Here is an 18036-nt window from a genome sequence, read left to right as displayed (position 1 = left end):
GTTATTTGTGAGAAGTTGACTTGTGTTAGTGGCACTTAGCCCTCGTAAGCTTCACGGTTGTTGATCTTGTTTCTTGTTTTGTTGGCGTCATTCCATAATAAAGGAAAATGTACGCTCACCACGCTGCGCTTTGGTCCACTTCTTTTGACGGCCGTGACATATTGGCTTAAAAAGCCAAACCTAACACAATATTTGCTAATCAATTTCCAGCAATATTTCCCCTTCCTGTTTGTGTGGCGCGGGCGTTTTTCTATTACTCCGTGTGTAGCCAGTAGTGATGGGTCTTTCGCGAACAAACGGCTCTTTTTTAACATCTCTTTTTGGTAAGCAAGCCTTCATCTGGCTCCCTGATTTGCAAACTTTTACTACTGAGCTCCAGACATCAATTATCTGCAGATTGTCTGAAGATGGTAATTCCTTAGTTAATTAACAATATAGTGAGGAGAGAGCCTCATTCTGGTTCAAGCAAATTGTAACTGGCATGCTGTTTATTTACAGCAGTTTATCACTTTGGTGCAATTTTCATGTGGTACATTTTTACAACTCTTAGTACAAAACTACAAATTATAATTAAAAAGGCAGTTGTTTCAAAACTCTGAACAGTACAAGTATAACACACAAAATCATAGTCACCTTTTCACCAAATTTGATCATTGTTTCATCTAGAAATACATTTTAAGATGGCAATACATGTTCTTATAAAGTAATTACCTGTCACAATTCAAAGCTCACATTACTTTTGATATATTGTACTATTACAGAGAACACAGGTATAAATACACAGGGGATAATGGGGAAGATGGGCGACACCTGGAGGGGGTGGAGACAATCACAAAGACAGGTGAAACAGACCAGGGTGTGACATTTTACATGTAAACTGGTTTGTCTAGCACAGATTTTGAAAATGTCTGTAAAGTAGAAACATAAAAAGTATAATGATGATATTTTGATTCAAAAATACAAATCAAGATCAGAAATGTACTGTATGTAACAAATCAAATGATCTGAAAGTTTATTGTTCGGGTACACAGTTTAGCAGATGCTACAGCAGGTGCAGCGAAATGCTTGTGTTTGTAGCTCCTAAAGTGGAGTAATACAATATCAATACAATACCAATACGAAATAATCCAATAAGTTCAAAACAAGACAGAAATGCATCCACTATACATTAAACATGCACAGTGCCTTTAGAAAGTATTCATACCCCTTGACTTAATCCACATTTTCTTGTGTTACAGCTTGAATTCAAAATGGATTAAATAGATTTTTTGTTCATCCATCTACACACAATATTTCATAATGACAAAGTGAAAACATGTTTTTAGAAATGTTAGCAAATTTATTGAAAATGGAATACAGAAATATCTTATTTGCATAACTATTCACACCCCTGAGTCCATACTTTGTAGAAGCAACTTTGGGCGGGGATTACAGCTTTGAGTCATCTTGGATATGTCTGTATCAGCTTTGCACATCAGGATTTCTTCCCTGTAGATTTTCTCAAGCTCTGTTAAATTAGATGGGGAGCGGCTGTGAACAACAATCTTCAAGTCTTTCCAAAGATTTTCAATGGGATTCAAGTCTAGACTTTGGACGAGTTTGGACTTTCAAGGACTTTCACATTCTGAAGCCATTCCAGCATTGATTTGGCTGTTTGCTTGGCGTCATTGTCCTGTTGGGACCTAAATCTTTGCCACAGTCTAAGGTCGTTTGCACTCTGAAGCAGGTTCTCATCAAGGCTTTGCCTGTATTTGTCATTCATTGTTCCCTCTATTCTTACCAGTCTTGCAGTCCCTTCTGCTGAAAAGCATCCCCATAGCATGATGCTTCACGGTAGGGATGGTGTTAGACGGGTGATGAGCTGTGTCTGGTTTTCTCCAGACATAGCGATTTGCATTCAGGCCAAAGAGCTACATTTTTGTCTCATCAAATCACAGAATCGTTTGCCTTATGCCCATAGAGTCTTCAACATGCCTTTTTGGTATTTCATTTTCAATACATTTGTAAAAATGTCTAAAAACATGTTTTCACTTTGTCATTGGGTATTGTGTGTAGAATCTTTTTTAATTTAATAGATTTTGAATTCAGGCTGAAACACAACGACATGTGTAATAAATCAAGGGGTTTTGAATACTTTCTGAAGGCACTGTATCCAAAATGAAGTTGCTGGGATCTTTTTGATGATGATGGGGGGGGGGGGGGGGGGGTTCACACTGCTTTACTAAAATTGCATTTGCCTATACAGTACAGTAATACCATAATATATGCCATTTATATAGCACACACTTATATCCAAAGTGACAACAGTCCATACATTTTGGTATGTGACCACAGTGGGAATCAAACACAAAACTCTAGTTGGTTGACCCATGCTCTTATGAACTGAACCACGTACAGGACCACTACAATACAGAAGTACAATACAATACTGTAAAATACAATACACAAGTACAATACAGGTGGAAGGCCATGGATGAGGCATGCAATGATTTCAATCCAGACCTGCAGTATGTCAGGCTCGGATTCGCCAGTTTTTTCCGCAGCTGCATGAACAATGAGGATATTTACTGTGATTTCGACTTATGGCCAAATACTCTAGACAGGCTTGATGCAAACTAGTGCTGCTAAATATTATGTTTTTTTTCTTTCATTTCTTTCAATTCATTACATTGTGAAAGATGTCTTCAATGATCACACCTTTGATCACACATGGGATAGAAATTATGGACATTTGATGATCAGTACATTTTTATGGGTAGTGCAAGTATACTGCCTAATGTGAAAACAGTGTAATGTACTGTAGTTTACAGTACTGTAGCATACTGCATTTAAAGGACAATTTTGGAACATGTATCTTACATGTTTTTCTATTGGATTAACTTTGTTAAAATTACTCAATTGCAAAGATATCGTTATGTTTTTGTGATTAAACCAATGTACTCATTATATTTCACAGTAAACATTTTGGATCAATGGCTGTGTGGTAAAAGATGTCTACAAACAAAATTAATGCACAATAAAAAAAAGTGTTTGATGTAAAACTGGCTGTGTTACAAGTGTTACCAAATTGGAGTTTTGTTCTAAGATTTAGAAAATTCACCACATATTTGTGAAAATGGTAGCCAAGCTATAAAAAAAACTAAGACCTACCAGGTCAGGTTCCTCTGATCATGTTTGTTTTTGTGTCTGCAATAGTGCGTCTTTCTGTGTAAAAGAAAAGGGTAATACCTAGTCAGTTGCACAGCTCAGTGCATTCAATCGAAATGTGTCTCCCGTTGAATCAGAGAGTTGCAAAGGGCTGCCTAAATGAACACTTCAGCAGTTCTTGTTGCAGGTTAATTGCTTTGTTCATGAACGGCAGATTTTTCCACCTTGCTGACTCAGGGAATTGAACCAACAACCTTTCAGTTACTGACCCAATGCTCTTAACAGCTAGCTTAACAGCCTGCCACCCTTCCATGTGTGTGTGTGTGTGTGTGCGTGTGCGTGTGTGCTTGCCTGTATCTTCATTAACGTGACTACTTATGACTGTGGCCCACATATGACCCCCAGATACGCCGCAGTCTCGGCTCCAGTCCCTACACACTACTATGTAGTGATCACCAGCTGTCAGGATGTCAACCAGACGGCCGGGGTGTGTGACGGCCCCCTCAATGTCTTCTCCTTCCTCCTACCCCACCGCTCAGACAACGATGAGAGCTGCAAGGTAATTATCTTACCACATGGGGGCACTATGTCTATGGCTGTCTCTCTGCTTGAAGAAGCCTACTCAAGAAATTGTCATAAACCACAGATCTAGAATACAGAACCCATAGAAATAGAATCCCAAAAACAATTTCTGAATATGTATGTATTTCAACACACACCATTACAAGGTATTTACCTAGAAATTACATGGCAAAACTAATTCGATTGATGTTATTCCCTTGACAAATTCTTGGCACCACATGCTCATGAATTGTTCGTCAGTCTTAGAAAAATTGCTGGCATGACATTATTTAATAATTTCAAGGGAACAGTTAAATGGTGTAGACAGAGGAAGTACTTAGTCCATTCCCATGCACAGTCCTTCAGTCAACTTTGCATCTAACAGCCTTTACCACACTTTTGTATTTTTTGTATGGCCATTAGAATGAATATAGGTCACTCTTCCCACTAACATTTGCTGCACTAACTCATAAAGGCCTGATTCAGGGCCGAGATAAGCGCACACAACTCTGACCTTTGCATTAATCTTACATTGATCTCAATAATGGGACACTTCCACGAAAGTTGGAGATAAGGGCACAGAGATCTCAAGTCAGAATACAACCTCTTTTCATTGTCGGCAGAAGATGGCATGTATATTGCAGCCTTCTGTGTCAGTTCAAATTTCACAATACAGCCGTGGAATTCAAAATGGAGTGCTATGATAAATATAACTTGTTCACTATGACCCTCTGGTCTCATGATGATAACGATAATGATCTTTCATTGTATACTCTTTAGGCTGTATCTCTTAAAGTTGTGTAGGCCTACTGTTTGAACCATTGGTCTTTCATTAGTTCTACTGTTTATGACCATGACCACTTATTTGTCTGTGACCTTTACTGTAATTGCTCGTCTGAGGCTACCTGACCCCTCTTCGGAGGACAAATATCTTTTTTTTTTTTTTACACATTTTTCTACATATACATACATTTTACCTATGCATTTTACATACACATTTAACATATACACTTTACATATGTGGTACTTTTATATATAACAACAATACATTACCAAACAAAGTCTTTAATCCCAACCCTCAGCCACTCTCAGCCCATTCCACCTACCACCATAGACCGCCCTTGTTTGGTTTCCATGTGCCATATATTTTTCAATTGTGTTGTGACAACATCTTTCTAATCGTATATTATCCACAGATTGTGAGCTAAAGATGAAAACCTTTCTTACGGGTATTATTATATTATTTATTGACTGGCTATGGCTTTCCAGATCGCCCAACACTGCTATTTGTAAGGTTCATTTTGTTGTTGTGATGTGATTTTTTTAACCATTTCTGAACCTGTGACCAGAAACAAACTAAATAGGGGCAATACCAGAATAAGTGATCTATTGATTCTGTCTCTTCGCAACAAAATCTAAAAACTTGAGATTGTTGTATGCCCCATATATATTGCATTCTGTTGGTGGCAAGAATTTGATAGAATAATTTAAATAGAAAAACTCTAATTGTTGAGTCAAGTGTATTTTTTTGTACCAGTTCATGTACCAATTCCATGGCACATGGTTTATCAAAAATCTCCTCCCATTTACTTTGCAACCTGTATGGTGCAGCTGTCAACATTTCTGTCCTCAGGTGAAACTGGTATATTTTTCTATTTATGCCTTTCAGCCAATTTCTATCTTTATTATATGGCAGGCAAACAAGTTCCCTTCCTTCTGCCTTTTCCACTTGTCTCCTCCATTTTTGTGGTAGTGCTGCAATCAGTTGGTTATAAGTTTGGATTGAGCAGAAATTCCCATATATTTTCAATAACTGCATATGTGACATAACTCCTCCATTTCTATTCATAATATCATTAATAAATATAATTTTTAAACATTTCTTCCATAAAGAATGTTTATTTTATTAATCAATATATTTGAGTTTAACCATAGCATTTGTTGTAATATTTGTTGTTATTTTCTGGAGGATAAAACTGAAATTGTAACCAGCTTTGTATGCCTTGTTTAAGATAGGGCGATACTTTATAAAAAAAATCATTTTCAATTAGTCGGAAATGAGAAGTTATAATCTATATACATGAATGCTCATATTTGAACATCCTAGCAGGCTATAAGCATGTCAGCCTAGCCTGCTCAGTTCATTGGATACAGTTGTTCGTTAAAAAAAAAGTCATTTTTTATGTCCATTACATGCAAGACATATTTAATGGAGTCTTCATTATATCATGTTATATTCCGACAGTAAAAGGAACAAGGAACGTAGATTCTAACGGCCACTAATGACTGCCAGTAAAAATGTGTCTTAGGCAAGAACTTATATCCTGTTGTATCATACAATGGCTGTGCCAGAGGCAACTGCAACCCAACACCGGGCACTCTCTAATGGGAAGGCATACTCAAGTTCAAACTCACAATGGATTCCGACACAGCCACGGCACGACAGCCAAGAACACATGCAGTACTGACAATCCGGAGTGAGTAAACCTGTAAAACCAACCCTCTCTCCACCCTACACATTATGTTTTTTATTCCAGGGTCATTGCTCTATCACCTCAGCTGTTTTACACCTAGGTCTATATCATTAGGATCATGGATATAAAATATAGCATAAATAGCTTATATAGAAATATATAATATACCTTTCCTTCGCTTAGAGAAGTGCTTGCATAAGCCAATTATTGTATTAGTTATACCGTTAACTTTAATCACTTTATCCCAGTGTTAACCAGCCCACACACACACTAGAGACAACAACCCTGTTGACAATACCTAATTCATCCATTTGCCAGTGTGTATCGGAAGAATAATCATCCTTTATATTTTTTATACTTACTGTAATTGATGGATTAGGTACTGAACTTACTGTAATTGCTCATCTGAGGCTACATGACCATGACCACTCATCCCACGATGTCAGTGGTGCTGCATTGTGCCCTTCTCCCTGAGTGTGCTGCGCAATCCGAAGCGTCTTTCACTCGCATTGCTCTCCATCACGTGAACGGGTCTTTCTCACCGGCTACAAGTGAAGACAGACACATCTGGGATACAACTGCGCACGTCCTTATCCAATTCCAAGGTGCATATTGAAGATATTGGAAGAACTGTCCACATTTACCAACAAGATGAGTAGGCCTAACGAACAGCAAAAGCACTAGCCTATGTCAATCTACTATGCCCCCTAGTACAAAAGTCAACCTATTCTATTCTGTGTGAGAAATGAATGTTCCAAACATAGTCTGGGACAGTTATGGAATGGGATAGATCCCAAATCAATAGAACCACTAGCATCAAAACACTTTTTTTATGCAATGTGGTTGAAGCAACAGATCAGAAAGTGTAGCGTAAAATATTAGTAAACTGTTAGGCTATTTTTTTCACATAAGCGCAGCAATGTGCACATGGTAGTAGGCTGTAAGCGTGAATGTTCCATTAGCGGAAAACACCATTATCAAAAGTGACTGCAAATGAAAATATGCATGTAATGCTTTAATTATAAAGGTTTTTATGGTCAAATGTATCTTCTCCAAACTTGAAACTCACGTACTGCTTATATATGCCAGTTAGGCTCTACACCCCTTGTAAAGCGGATTCATGTGCTTAATTTTAAGAAGTTATTTGGCCACTTTAGTTGTGCTACTAATCTTATATAGGCCTATGGGCTGGGCTACATGAGGTGTAGACTACCACTATGATAGGAAAAAAGTTTTCAAAAAAGGCCATTGTTTCTTATGCTGGGCATCATTCACAAGTGATAATATATAATTCACAAGTGATAGGCTAATATTGTCACCAATCAGACTATTCTTGATTTAATCCTGTCTTTACATATACTAAATAATATGTGTGACATTTGTATTGATTTAGAATGGACCATTATCTTGCACCTGTATCAAAACAGGGGCAGCGGCAAATCTTTTATTTAAAATATGCACTTAAATAGTAAAAAGGACGCTTTTCCCTGTGGTTTATTTTCATGGCAATCAGGTAGGCTATACTCCTGTTGTAAATATAAGTAATATGCTTAATATTAGGAAAGTTGAGAAATAAATAGAGTAGGCCTAGCCTATAGAATGCTGATGAGATCCTCCTCTTTTATTTTGCGGCCATCACTCTGTTTTCTCCCGCAATTGTATAGCCTATAGAAAAGTTGCACAACATGAGCTCATGGGCTCCCATGAAGTGTTTGATTAAATTTTCGAATACATTTGCATTGATGTCAGAGTGATTACAGGGACAATAGAGTGCTGAGTACCAGACAGTTAGCAAGTTTAGTAGGCTACTAATGACCAGCAGCAGCATCAGAGCTTGGAGAAGACTAAATACCATGACTAAACGGTCATGTGGAATTTGACTGCCTTCATGACTCGTAACCCGCCGGTGTGGTGATAATACCGTCACTGCAACAGCCCTACTTGTGACAGTCATATAGTGGGTTTCCTATCAATGCAACTCTGTTTTTTTCTGGTAACGTCATTGTAATTTCCGATCTATCAATATTGATGACCTTGTAACGCTGTGTGTAGTCTTTTGAAATGCTTTCTATAAATAATACAGAGTTTGAATGAGCCAGCTGATAATGCCCAAATGACATACGATTTATATGTAACACACATACAAAATATGTTCATCTCGTCTTGTGGTGGTCCTGCAGAGCTCAGAAGACGAGTCGCAGTGGGTGGAGGAGCTGCTGAAGCTGCACACAGCGCGGGTCAGAGACGTGGAGATCCTCACAGGGCTGGACATGTACCGCTCCACCACCCTGAACTACACCCAGACCCTCTCCCTCAAGACCTACCTGCACACCTTCGAGAGTGACACCTAAAACAGACACACACAAACTCACTCTCACTGTATCTCTGTATCGTTTTCTCTTTCTTCTCAAATTTCATACTGTGTTTCACTTCCACTCTTTGTCTCGCCCCTCTTTGTCCCACTGGGCACAGATGTAAATTCAACGTCTATTACACGTTGGTTCAATGTAATTTCATTGAAATGACGTGAAAAACAACTTTGATTCAAACCGTGTGTGCCCAGTGGGGTCTTTCTCTTTCTCTCTCCCCAGTACATGTCTGATCCTTAGGTGTATATTTTTTATAGTATTTGTCATATTTATTATGTAGAGGATAATAATGCTGCCACTTCGTCACACTAATCCAGAGAGCTCTTGTGTTCGAAATAGGAGTGGAGTTAGACTTTTGTTGTGTATGGTTTGAGAGAAAGTGTTGTGTTGTGAATTAAGTGTTTGTTTGGGGAAGTGGAGGAATGGGTTGGATTAGGTTAATGGAAGCTTTTGGTTGCAGGAAGATGATGTCATATCCAGTGGTGGAAAAAGTACCCAATTGTCATACTTGAGTAAAAGTAAAGTTATCTTTAATAGAAAATTGAAAGTCCCCTAGAGAAATACTACTTGAGTAAAAGTCTAAATGTATTTGGTTTTAAATATACCTAAGTATCAATGTAATTGTTAGAATATACTTAAGTATCAAAAGTAAAAGTATAAATCATTTCAAATTCTTTATATTAAGCAAACCAGATGGCACCATTTTCTTGTTTTTAAAATTTACGGAGAGCTAGGGGTACACCAACACTCAGACATCATTTACAAATGAAGCATGTATGATTAGTGAGTACGCCAGATCAGAGGCAGTAGGGATGACCAGGGACGTTCTCTTGATAAGTGTGTGAATTTGACCATTTTCCTGTCCTGCTAAGTATTCAAAATGCAACCAGTACTTTTGGGTGTCAGGGAAAATATATGGAGTAAAAAAGTACATTATTTTCTTTAGGATTGTAGTGAAGTAAGAGTAAAAGTTGTCAAAAATATTTATAGTGAATTAAAGCACAGGTACCCCAAAAAACTACTTAAGTAGTAATTTGAAGTATTTTTACTTAAGTACTTTACACCACTGGTTATATCTATTAATACTGCAGAGTGATGATCTACTATAGCCTGACGTGTCTTTGTAATTGGTGTGAAGACTTTATTGCCACCTCCTACACTTACATAAGGTTTACATAAGGATGACATAGCAAATGTTAAAAACAGTCGAGACACCAATGACAATTTTCTGTAATACTTTATTGGTGACATAGTGTTGTTCAGGTTAGCTAACAGGCTAGTGGTGTGCATTGGTATTATGGGTGTTAAAAGTGCTCTTATAACTGTGTTATAACGTAACTTTAGCAACTGGTATATGATGCTTATGACAGTGGAGTCAAGTGCTGTGTTTGGCTGTTTGGCTTTGAGCGTACTGTACTAAATCTACTACTGATAACGGCCCTGCTTGCAGAACACTTAACTCATTGAAAGTCCTACAGATTCAGCACAATTAACAAACATTTTCATGTCACTTAATACAACCTCCATTGATGGCCTCAGATGTTATGTTGATGGTATCTGGTTATGTTTTTGCCTTCTAAATGGTGTATTATTAACATGTGGCAAGGTTCTGATCAGAATAAATTCTTATAATGTTGCAGATGAGCATTTGAGTAATTTTTGTTTCAATAACCATGAAATTAAAATAACTGGTTATACAGTAGGAAGCCTGGCACGCCAAAAATAGTTCAGAACTTATGTTATGTATAGAGACATTTGAGAGCACCATCTAGTCAATATTTGAACCGTGGGGGTGTGGTATATGGCTAATATACCACACCCTCTCGTGCTTTATTGCTATTATAAACTGGTTACCAATGTAATTAGTATTCAGGGCTGTTTATAATTGGCTGTTTATCCATGAGAGATGATTGTGCAAGCTACCCACTAAAATCTGGGAGGTTGTTATTTCAGATTTAGATGACTGGCTTTGCAAAGTCCAGATAATGTACGAAGCGCCGTTCCCTCCTTCAGTGGAAGTCTTGATTTCCTTCAAATAACTTGTTATCAGTATAAAAGACACCTGTCCACAACCTCAAACAGTCACACTCCAAACTCCACTATGGCCAAGACCAAAGAGCTGTCAAAGGACACCAGAAACAAAATTGTAGACCTGTACCAGGCTGGGAAGACTGAATCTGCAATAGGTAAGCAGCTTGGTTTGAAGAAATCAACTGTGGGAGCAATTATTAGGAAATGGAAGACATACAAGACCACTGATAATCTCCCTCGATCTAGGGCTCCACGCAAGATCTCACCCCGTGGGGTCACAAATGATCACAAGAACGGTGAGGAAAATCCCAGAACCACACTGGGGGACCTAGTGAATGACCTGCAGAGGGCTGGGACCAAAGTAACAAAGCCTACCATCAGCAAGGGCATTGAAGATGAAACGTGGCTGGGTCTTCCAGCATGACAATGATCCCAAACACACCGCCCGGGAAACGAAGGAGTGTCTCCGTAAGAAGCATTTCAAGGTCCTGGAGTGGCCTAGGAGTTGAAAGTACGTGTTGCCCAGCAACAGCCCCAAAACATCACTGCTCTAGAGGAGATCTGCATGGAGGAATGGGCCAAAATACCAGCAACAGTGTGTGAAAACCTTCTGAATACTTACAGAAAACGTTTGACCTCTGTCATTGCCAACAAAGGGGATATAACAAAGTATTGAGAAACTTTTGTCATTGGCCAGATACTTATTTTCCACCATCATTTGCAAATAAATTCATTAAAAATCCTACAATGTGATTTTCTGGATTTTTTTTCTCATTTTGTCTGCAATAGTTGAAGTGTACCTATGATGAAAATTACAGGCCTCTCTCATCTTTTTAATTAAGTGGGAGAACTTGCACAATTGGTGGCTGACTAAATACTTTTTTGCCCCACTCTATGTGACATTTCTGGGATCTTTTATTTCAGATCATGAAATATGGGACCAACACGTTACATGTTGTGTTTATATTTTTGTTCAGTATAGTTAGGATTACTATGAGATGATCATAAGACATACAGTTCAAGTTGGAAGTTTACATAAACCTTAGCCAAATACATTTAAACTCATTTTTTCACAATTCCTGACATTCAATCCTAGTAAAAATTCCCTGTCTGAGGTCAGTTAGGATCACCACTTTATTTTAAGATTGTGAAATGTCAGAATAATAGTAGAGAGGATGATTAATTTCAGATTTTATTTCTTTCATCACATTCCCAGTGGGTCAGAAGTTTACATACACTCAATTAGTATTTGGTAGCATTGCCTTTAAATTGTTTAACTTGGGTCAAACGTTTTGGGTAGCCTTCCACAAGCTTCCCACAATAGGTTTTTATACTTGCGTACTATTGTTTGTACAGATGAACGTGGTACCTTCAGGTATTTGGAAATTGCTCCCAAGGATGAACCAGACTTGTGGAGGTCTACACTTTTTTTTTCTAGGTCTTGGCTGATTTGATTAGATTTTCCCATGATGTCAAATACATCCACAGGTACACCTCCAATTGACTCAAATGATGTCAACTAGCCTATCAGAAGCTTCTAAAACCATGACATAATTTTCTGGAATTTTCCAAGCTGTTTAACGGCACAGTCAACTTAGTGTATGTAAACTTCTGACCCACTGGAATTGTGATACAGTGAATTATAAGTGAAATAATCTGTCTGTAAACAATTGTTGGAACAATTACTTGTGTAATGCACAAAGTAGATGTCCTAACTGACTTGCCAAAACAATCGTTTTTTTGACAAGAATTTGTGGAGTGGTTGAAAAACGAGTTTTGATGACTCTAACCTAAGTGTATGTAAACTCCCGAATTCAACTGTAAGTCTTACAATACATTATGACTGCATCATGATAAATATCTCCTGCAGGCTTTAAGTTTAGTGTTACCCATATCTCATTATACGCCATTTCCATTAGTGAAACATTCAAAAGAAACTGGATGTTGGATGCACTTACGACAATAGTTTTCCTTCTCTGCAACTCCTTGCTTATCTCCATACTGTACTTGAGAGCTGTCCAGTTCACAGCCTACACAGGGTACTGCTACACACACATTATCAGAGGAATCACCACAACAGTGAACTCTGGAAGGCCGTGAGAGAGAGGAAGTAACTTATTGTCAGAAGAGAGGACCTCATGTTTCTGCCCTGGTAAAAATGCAAGATATCAATTGACAGCTTTGGGAACCTGTCCAGATCTCACCTGATATGAATGATAGTTTTAATGATGTTTTGAAGCTACATTGTTTGTTTTGTTTACAAACATTGGCGCAAAACAAGCTTATATTTTGGGTTATGATGGGGTACAACAGTTGAACTCAGTGCATGAGGCATTTATAATGTAAGTTACATTCTTTCAGAATCAATAGGTACATATCCTGCATTTATACTTTAAAAAAAGTACATGTAGCAACTACTGATTGTCCCTATAACAGCATGACTATATAAGATCTGAGAAAGATAATAATACAATGATGGGTATTAAAGTATAAGAGCCTATAAATAGTTCATAACCACTGACTTTTGAACTTAAAGAAAACTTTGAGTCTCTGTATGTTAGATAAGTGTAAAGACTGAATTAACTTTTTTCTTTCAAAGCATAATGGAAACAGTAGCCTAATCCAGTAGTGATAACAAAACCTGATATACTACATATTCTCTTTGTCTTTTTCAGTTCACTGTGTCTGAGTGCTATTTTTTCTTAGTGGTATTTCTGTGACATGGATGTGTCCTTTAAAACTCACTCCTTCCTCCACTATCTCCTCATCCGATTATATCCCTGACTCCCTGTTTGATTATATCCCTGACTCCCTGACTGTTGATTATATCCCTGACTCCCTGTTTGATTATATCCCTGACTCCCTGACTGTTGATTATATCCCTGACTCCCTGTTTGATTATATCCCTGACTCCCTGACTGTTGATTATATCCCTGACTCCCTGTTTGATTATATCCCTGACTCCCTGACTGTTGATTATATCCCTGACTCCCTGTTTGATTATATCCCTGACTCCCTGACTGTTGATTATATCCCTGACTCCCTGTTTGATTATATCCCTGACTCCCTGACTGTTGATTATATTCCTGACTTCCTGACTCCCTGACTGTTTGACTATATCCCTGACTCCCTGACTGTTTGATTATATCCCTGACTCCCTGACTGTTGATTATATCCCTGACTCCCTGTTTGATTATATCCCTGACTCCCTGACTGTTGATTATATTCCTGACTCCCTGACTCCCTGACTGTTTGACTATATCCCTGACTCCCTGACTATTTGATTATATCCCTGACTCCCTGACTATTTGATTATATCCCTGACTCCCTGACTATTTGATTATATCCCTGACTTCCTGACTGTTTGATTATATCCCTGACTCCCTGACTATTTGATTATATCCCTGACTTCCTGACTGTTTGACTATATCCCTGACTTCCTGACTCCCTGACTGTTTGATTATATCCCTGACTGTTTGACTATATCCCTGACTGTTTGATTATATCCCTGACTCCCTGACTATTTGATTATATCCCTGACTTCCTGACTGTTTGATTATATCCCTGACTCCCTGACTATTTGATTATATCCCTGACTCCCTGACTATTTGATTATATCCCTGACTTCCTGACTGTTTGATTATATCCCTGACTCCCTGACTATTTGATTATATCCCTGACTGTTTGACTATATCCCTGACTGTTTGATTATATCCCTGACTGTTTGATTATATCCCTGACTTCCTGACTGTTTGACTATATCCCTGACTGTTTGATTATATCCCTGACTTCCTGACTGTTTGACTATATCCCTGACTGTTTGATTATATCCCTGACTTCCTGACTGTTTGATTATATCCCTGACTGTTTGATTATATCCCTGACTATTTGATTATATCCCTGACTTCCTGACTGTTGATTATATCCCTGACTCCCTGACTGTTTAATTATATCCCTGACTTCCTGACTGTTTGACTATATCCCTGACTGTTTGATTATATCCCTGACTTCCTGACTCCCTGACTGTTTGATTATATCCCTGACTCCCTGACTGTTGATTATATCCCTGACTCCCTGACTGTTTGACTATATCCCTGACTCCCTGACTGTTTGATTATATCCCTGACTTCCTGACTCCCTGACTGTTTGATTATATCCCTGACTTCCTGACTGTTTGACTATATCCCTGACTCCCTGACTGTTTAATTATATCCCTGACTCCCTGACTGTTTAATTATATCCCTGACTCCCTGACTGTTTGACTATATCCCTGACTCCCTGACTGTTTAATTATATCCCTGACTTCCTGACTGTTTGACTATATCCCTGACTGTTTGATTATATCCCTGACTCCCTGACTGTTGATTATATCCCTGACTCCCTGACTGTTTGACTATATCCCTGACTTCCTGACTGTTTGACTATATCCCTGACTCCCTGACTGTTTAATTATATCCCTGACTCGCTGACTATTTGATTATATCCCTGACTCCCTGACTGTTTGATTATATCCCTGACTCCCTGACTGTTGATTATATCCCTGACTTCCTGACTTCCTGACTGTTTGACTATATCCCTGACTCCCTGACTATTTGATTATATCCCTGACTCCCTGACTGTTTGATTATATCCCTGACTCCCTGACTGTTTGATTATATCCCTGACTCCCTGACTGTTTGATTATATCCCTGACTGTTTGATTATATCCCTGATTCCCTGACTGTTTGATTATATCCCTGACTCCCTGACTGTTTGATTATATCCCTGACTGTTTGATTATATCCCTGACTTCCTGACTCCCTGACTGTTTGATTATATCCCTGACTCCCTGACTGTTTGATTATATCCCTGACTCCCTGACTGTTTGATTATATCCCTGACTGTTTGATTATATCCCTGACTTCCTGACTCCCTGACTGTTTGATTATATCCCTGACTCCCTGACTGTTTGATTATATCCCTGACTCCCTGACTGTTGATTATATCCCTGACTTCCTGACTCCCTGACTTCCTGACTGTTGATTATATCCCTGACTCCCTGACTGTTTAATTATATCCCTGACTTCCTGACTGTTTGACTATATCCCTGACTGTTTGATTATATCCCTGACTTCCTGACTCCCTGACTGTTTGATTATATCCCTGACTCCCTGACTGTTGATTATATCCCTGACTCCCTGACTGTTTGACTATATCCCTGACTCCCTGACTGTTTGATTATATCCCTGACTTCCTGACTCCCTGACTGTTTAATTATATCCCTGACTCCCTGACTGTTTAATTATATCCCTGACTCCCTGACTGTTTGACTATATCCCTGACTCCCTGACTGTTTAATTATATCCCTGACTTCCTGACTGTTTGACTATATCCCTGACTGTTTGATTATATCCCTGACTCCCTGACTGTTGATTATATCCCTGACTCCCTGACTGTTTGACTATATCCCTGACTCCCTGACTGTTTAATTATATCCCTGACTCGCTGACTATTTGATTATATCCCTGACTCCCTGACTGTTTGATTATATCCCTGACTCCCTGACTGTTGATTATATCCCTGACTTCCTGACTCCCTGACTGTTTGACTATATCCCTGACTCCCTGACTATTTGATTATATCCCTGACTCCCTGACTGTTTGATTATATCCCTGACTCCCTGACTGTTTGATTATATCCCTGACTTCCTGACTCCCTGACTGTTTGATTATATCCCTGACTTCCTGACTGTTTGACTATATCCCTGACTCCCTGACTGTTTAATTATATCCCTGACTCCCTGACTGTTTAATTATATCCCTGACTCCCTGACTGTTTGACTATATCCCTGACTCCCTGACTGTTTAATTATATCCCTGACTGTTTGACTATATCCCTGACTCCCTGACTGTTTAATTATATCCCTGACTTCCTGACTGTTTGACTATATCCCTGACTGTTTGATTATATCCCTGACTCCCTGACTGTTGATTATATCCCTGACTCCCTGACTGTTTGACTATATCCCTGACTCCCTGACTGTTTAATTATATCCCTGACTCGCTGACTATTTGATTATATCCCTGACTCCCTGACTGTTTGATTATATCCCTGACTCCCTGACTGTTGATTATATCCCTGACTTCCTGACTCCCTGACTGTTTGACTATATCCCTGACTCCCTGACTATTTGATTATATCCCTGACTCCCTGACTGTTTGATTATATCCCTGACTCCCTGACTGTTTGATTATATCCCTGACTTCCTGACTCCCTGACTGTTTGATTATATCCCTGACTTCCTGACTCCCTGACTGTTTGATTATATCCCTGACTCCCTGACTGTTGATTATATCCCTGACTCCCTGACTGTTTGATTATATCCCTGACTCCCTGACTGTTTGATTATATCCCTGACTCCCTGACTGTTTGATTATATATCCTGACTGTTTGATTATATCCCTGACTCCCTGACTGTTTGATATATCCCTGACTCCCTGACTGTTTAATTATATCCCTGACTCCCTGACTGTTTGATTATATCCCTGACTCCCTGACTGTTGATTATATCCCTGACTTCCTGACTGACTGTTTGACTATATCCCTGACTCCCTGACTGTTTGATTATATCCCTGACTCCCTGACTGTTTGATTATATCCCTGACTGTTTGATTATATCCCTGACTTCCTGACTGTTTGATTATATCCCTGACCCTGACTGTTGATTATATCCCTGACTCCCTGACTGTTTGATTATATCCCTGACTCCCTGACTGTTTAATTATATCCTGACTATTTGATTATATCCCTGACTCCCTGACTGTTTGATTATATCCCTGACTCCCTGACTGTTGATTATATCCCTGACTTCCTGACTCCCTGACTGTTTGACTATATCCCTGACTCCCTGACTATTTGATTATATCCCTGACTCCCTGACTGTTTGATTATATCCCTGACTCCCTGACTGTTTGATTATATCCCTGACTTCCTGACTGTTTGATTATATCCCTGATTATATCCCTGACTCCCTGACTGTTTGATTATATCCCTGACTCCCTGACTGTTTGATTATATCCCTGACTCCCTGACTGTTTGATTATATCCCTGACCCTGACTGTTTGATTATATCCCTGACTGTTTGACTATATCCCTGACTCCCTGACTGTTTAATTATATCCCTGACTCCTGACTGTTTGATTATATCCCTGACTGTTTGATTATATCCCTGACTCCTGACTTTGATTATATCCCTGACTCCCTGACTGTTTGACTATATCCCTGACTCCCTGACTGTTTAATTATATCCCTGACTCGCTGACTATTTGATTATATCCCTGACTCCCTGACTGTTTGATTATATCCCTGACTCCCTGACTGTTGATTATATCCCTGACTTCCTGACTCCCTGACTGTTTGACTATATCCCTGACTCCCTGACTATTTGATTATATCCCTGACTGACTGTTTGATTA

General features: G+C 38.8%; 1 protein-coding gene across 2 annotated transcripts in view; it reads left to right on the top strand.

Annotated features, from left to right (window-relative positions):
* LOC115131584 (ectonucleotide pyrophosphatase/phosphodiesterase family member 2-like) overlaps nucleotides 1-10190 on the top strand; it is a 34485-nt gene extending 24295 nt beyond the window's left edge. For both annotated transcript variants that reach the window (XM_029663400.2, XM_065020474.1), the window contains 2 exons: nucleotides 3553-3706; nucleotides 8363-10190. In XM_029663400.2, coding sequence (XP_029519260.2) covers nucleotides 3553-3706; nucleotides 8363-8533 — 325 coding nt within the window. In that variant the 3' untranslated portion in view covers nucleotides 8534-10190. The remainder of the gene's footprint in view (nucleotides 1-3552; nucleotides 3707-8362) is intronic.
* The last annotated feature ends 7846 nt before the right edge of the window (nucleotides 10191-18036 follow it).

The sequence above is a fragment of the Oncorhynchus nerka genome, linkage group LG7 (genome assembly GCF_034236695.1).
Source record: "Oncorhynchus nerka isolate Pitt River linkage group LG7, Oner_Uvic_2.0, whole genome shotgun sequence".
NCBI classification, from domain to species: Eukaryota; Metazoa; Chordata; class Actinopteri; order Salmoniformes; family Salmonidae; genus Oncorhynchus; species Oncorhynchus nerka.
The sequence above is the reverse complement of the archived record's forward strand: the minus strand, read 5'-3'. Positions and strand labels throughout refer to the sequence as shown.